Genomic DNA, 4,324 nt, shown 5'->3' with positions numbered 1-4,324 from the left:
GAGCTCTGCCTTCTCCCTGCTGCTGGTGGCTGTGGTGCCGTCCTGCTTGGTGAGGGGAGGGATTGTTTCTTGGTGGCTGCTGCCTTGCTTTTCCTTAACAAGGGTCCACCAGGTCTTGCTGCCCACCCCTGGCCCACACAGCTTGGCGCGGAGGTCTCTTTCCCACCTCCGTTTCGCCCATTTACTGGTGGCCACCATATTGTTGCACGCTGCTCGATGCAGGGCTTTGTTGCGGCGGGTTGGGCTCCTTTTGTAGCGGAGCCACGCAGAATATTTTCTTTCTGCAGCAAGGCGGCAGCGGTAACCAAACCAGGGCTGATCGGTGGGCTTGGAGGTGTACTGGCGGTGTGGAATGTGCTCTCGTTGGAGAGCTTTGAGACGTTCAGTAAAGGCCTTCGCCATGGGCTCTGCTCGCCCAGACAGAAGGGTGTGCCAGTCTGTTTGCTGCAGGTCTCTTTTAAGGGAGGGCCAGTCAGCTCTGTCCCACAGCCAGATAGTGTGGGAAGTGGCCTCATCCCGCGCCACGCCCACGTCTGCTCGGGTCAGGATGGCGTGGTGGTCAGAGCTGCCTACCGGCCCAAGCTGTTGGCACGTGACCCTGCCCTCTCCCAGGTCCGAGATAACGGGATCCAGCGTCCCGCCTCGCTCATGGGTCGGGAAGGTGACATGATCTGCCAGACCCTGCACCGTCAGGAGATTCTCGTAGGCGGCTCCCTCCATGTGCTGGTTTAAGTCGCCCACGATTAGGACATGCCTGCAGCGATGGCGAGTCAGCAGGTCGTCCATTTGCTCCGTCAGAAAATCCAGGGGGGCAGGCCCTTGCCTTGGGGGGCGGTACATGGCACACAGGAGGAGGGCAGTGCCATCTGCCAGAATTACTTTGAGAAACACCGCCTCTGTCGTGGGTGGTGTCTCTACTTCAAGTCTCTGGGCCTGCACTCCTTCCTTGAGGCACACTGCCACACCGCCGCCTTGTCTTCCCTGCCGGTCTCTCCTGATCCAGTGGGTGTAGCCTGGAATCCTGCCGAAGGATAACTCCACCTCACTGTTGAGCCACGTTTCAGTCACCACAGCTATGTCCACGCGGTGCCTCAGGACAAAGCTGTGGGTCAGGTCCCCGATGTTGGTGCGGAGGCCTCGCACGTTGGCGGAGAGAAGCACCAGCTGGTGACGAGTCCTCGGCGTGTCTGCCATCCTACCTGAGTTGGTGATGGGTGCTGGAGCTACTCAGGTAGGAGGGAGGGGTCGACCACTGCCAGCCAGGTGTATGGCCCCAGGAAGGAGGCTGTGGCGCGATGTGTGAGGGTCCCGGTGGAGGGGGCAGGTGACTGGAGACAGGCTGCCTAACCTCAGCAATCACACGTCTGAGGAGGTGTTCTTGCCTCTCGTCTGCAGCCCTCGCGTGACACTCCTCTGCTGCGTGTCCCCGACGGGAGCAGTAGTCACACACCTTGTCGCGGCGTCGAGGAGCGGGTTGGTGTCCGTGGGTGGGTCGGCTGTGGTGGCCTTGTCTGGCCGGGTGACGACGAGGTGGGGGAGGCGTCTGCCGAGAGGAACCGCGGTGAGCAGCGTTTGATGGATGTCTCTCCGCCTCCTGCTGCTGCCTCCTGTTTGCTCCTCGCCACCTCTGCGGTTGTCGGTTGGAGTGTACTCCCCGGACGTTGTCTCGACTGCTCCCTCTTCTTGTCGCGCCGTCAGCGTCACCGGCACTAGGGCGGGAGCGAGGGGAGCCGCGGTTGTTGTCGTTGCTGCTGCTGGCGTCTGTGTCCTCGCGCTCGCTGGCCTGAGCTGCGCCTCCGCTCGCGGTGCTGGTAGTGGCGGTGGTGTCGTCGGAGGTTGTGGAGGTGTTGCTGCTGTCCGAGCCAATGGCGACTTCGACGCTAGGTGAGGGAGGCAAGCAGTCCACGAGTTTGGCGAGTTTGCGTGGCCTGCCTGACGTCCACCAGCTTCGCCAGGAGAGGGATTCGGAGCACACTTCCCCCCAGTCTGTGTCAATCTTGCTGGGTAGTGCACTCGTGGCGATGTTGGCAATTTGTGGGTGATTCTGCTCCAACTCAGAGGTTTCGATCTGTTCAAGGAGACTTAGAGTTTTTGCTATGACGACTTTTTGATTCAGGACAAGCTTTTTTTCCTCCTTGTATCTTGTTATGATTAGTTTCTGCCTCTGAGTCTCTTGCTGGAGCTGAACGAGACGCCTTGCGAGCTCCTCCTTGCTGGAGGATGCAATGAGATGCTGTACGATGTTTTCTGGCTCTTCCACCTGCACGTCTTGTTCGCCTTGTTCATCTACGTTCTCGTGGTTGGCTTCCTCGGGCTCCGAGATGGTGGTTGAGGTCACCTCGTGAGTCACCGGCCGGGAGAAGCCGCGGGCACGCCTTAGTTCAGTTGTCTGGGAGCAGCAGAACTCGGCGTCTGAGAAACACTCACGGCACACAGAGTTGGGGCAGTTTTCCCCGGTGCAGGGCGTTACAGGCTTGTCTCGTGTAGAGTAGCTGCAGATGCAGCAGTATCTGGCGCCAGGAAAGCCTGCTTGGCCGGCCCAGGCAATTTTGCTGTGTGGAGGGATAGAGCCAGCCATGTGCGTGCGAGATGGTAAGATGTGGGAGAGGTCAGGTCAGGGTGGGGCCACGTAGGAGGGTGGCCGCACTTAATCTCCTGTGGAACGCAGTGCAGCTGTGAAGGGGGTGGAGAGGACGTCCCAGGGGATTTAAATCCTCTGAGCGTATGGGGTCAGGCAACAAAGGCTGGGTCAAGGAGGCAGGACGCGCCACAGTGACCCCGCTGGCTGGCGTACACCTTGCTGCTATACACACTGTCCTTAAAAACACTCCACTGCACTGTTCACAGGGCACTACACACTTTTCACTACACAGAACACGTTGCAGTGGTGGTGATGAAGTGGTGTTGTAGGTGGTGAGGGCGTCTGGGAAGCCTGAGGCAACCTCAGGAGTGGCTACTCGGAGCGTCGATCGTGTACGTCCTCTCCCTGTGACTGCTCTCTCTCTCTCTCTCTCTCTCTCTCTCTCTCTCTCTCTCTCTCTCTCTCTCTCTCTCTCTCTCTCTCTCTCTCTCTCTCTCTCTCTCTCTCTCTCTCTCTCTCCCTTTCTGTGTGTGTGTGTGTGTGTGTGTGTGTGTGTGTGTGTCTCTCTCTCTCTCTCTCTCTCTCTCTCTCTCTCTCTCTCTCTCTCTCTCTCTCTCTCTCTCTCTCTCTCTCTCTCTCTGCGAAATACTCTCCTCCCTCACAACCGTATTCAATATGTCCTTGCGACAAGGCATTGTCCCTTCAGATTGGAAAAAGGCTAACGTGACACCGATATTTAAGAAAGGAGACAAAAAAGTACCAGGTAATTACAGGCCCATTAGCCTAACTTCGGTTGTAGGTAAGCTACTTGAGGGCATAATTAGAGACAAAATTGTGAGTTACCTTGAAAGCCACTCATTAATTGGGGACTCACAACATGGCTTCCGAAACAAAAGATCCTGCCTATCAAATCTATTAACCTTTTATAACGACCTCTTCACTGTTTATGACGTAACCAAATCACTGGACGTAGTCTATCTTGATTTCCAGAAAGCGTTTGATAAAGTCCCGCATCATAAATTACTTTACAAATTAAAGCAAATAGGTATTGACGGTCAGGTAAACCAATGGATCGCGAATTGGTTGAGCAACAGACAACAAAGAGTAGTGATTGACGGATTTAACTCAGAGTGGGCGCCGGTCACTAGTGGCGTCCCTCAGGGCTCGGTTCTTGGCCCAGTGCTCTTCATTATTTACATCAACGACGTGGATGTTGGACTCAATAACCGCATTAGTAAATTTGCAGACGACACAAAGATTGGTAACTCGGTTCTCACTGACGAAGACAGGCAAAGCCTCCAAGAGGATTTGCACAAAATTTCAACTTGGTCGGATAGATGGGAGATGCCCTTTAACGTAGACAAGTGCCAGGTCCTTCAAGTTGGAACGAGGAATAAGAAGTTTGATTACGAAATGCACGGCGTTAAACTCAAAAGCGTTCAATGCGTCAAGGACTTGGGGGTCAAAATAGCGTCAAACCTCAAATTCTCACAGCATTGCATCGATGCAGCAAATAAAGCGAAGAGAATGTTGGGATTCATTAAAAGAAACTTTTTTATTTAAGAATAAGATGTAATACTTCCGCTCTACAATAGTTTAGTCAGACCCCACTTGGAATATCCGGTACAGTTTTGGTCTCCCATCAATGCATAGGTTATTGCTAAATTAGAAGGTGTTCAGCGTCGGGCAACGAAAATTATCCCTTCCTTGCGCAACAAATCCTACGAAGAAAGGTTTTCTACC

At 54.6% G+C, this 4,324-nt stretch overlaps 1 protein-coding gene across 1 annotated transcript in view; it reads right to left on the bottom strand.

Moving 5' to 3' along the window:
- Positions 1–1,194, bottom strand: part of LOC126990014 (zinc finger CCCH domain-containing protein 13-like) — a 4,672-nt gene extending 3,478 nt beyond the window's left edge. Inside the window, 1 exon segment of the mRNA XM_050848593.1 lies at positions 880–1,194. Within this exon segment, the coding sequence (XP_050704550.1) occupies positions 880–1,194 (315 nt within the window).
- Between the last annotated feature and the right edge of the window lie 3,130 nt (positions 1,195–4,324).

Source organism: Eriocheir sinensis, unplaced genomic scaffold (assembly GCF_024679095.1).
Source record: "Eriocheir sinensis breed Jianghai 21 unplaced genomic scaffold, ASM2467909v1 Scaffold141, whole genome shotgun sequence".
NCBI classification, from domain to species: Eukaryota; Metazoa; Arthropoda; class Malacostraca; order Decapoda; family Varunidae; genus Eriocheir; species Eriocheir sinensis.
Note: the sequence above shows the minus strand (reverse complement) of the source record. Positions and strands in the feature narration are given on the sequence as shown.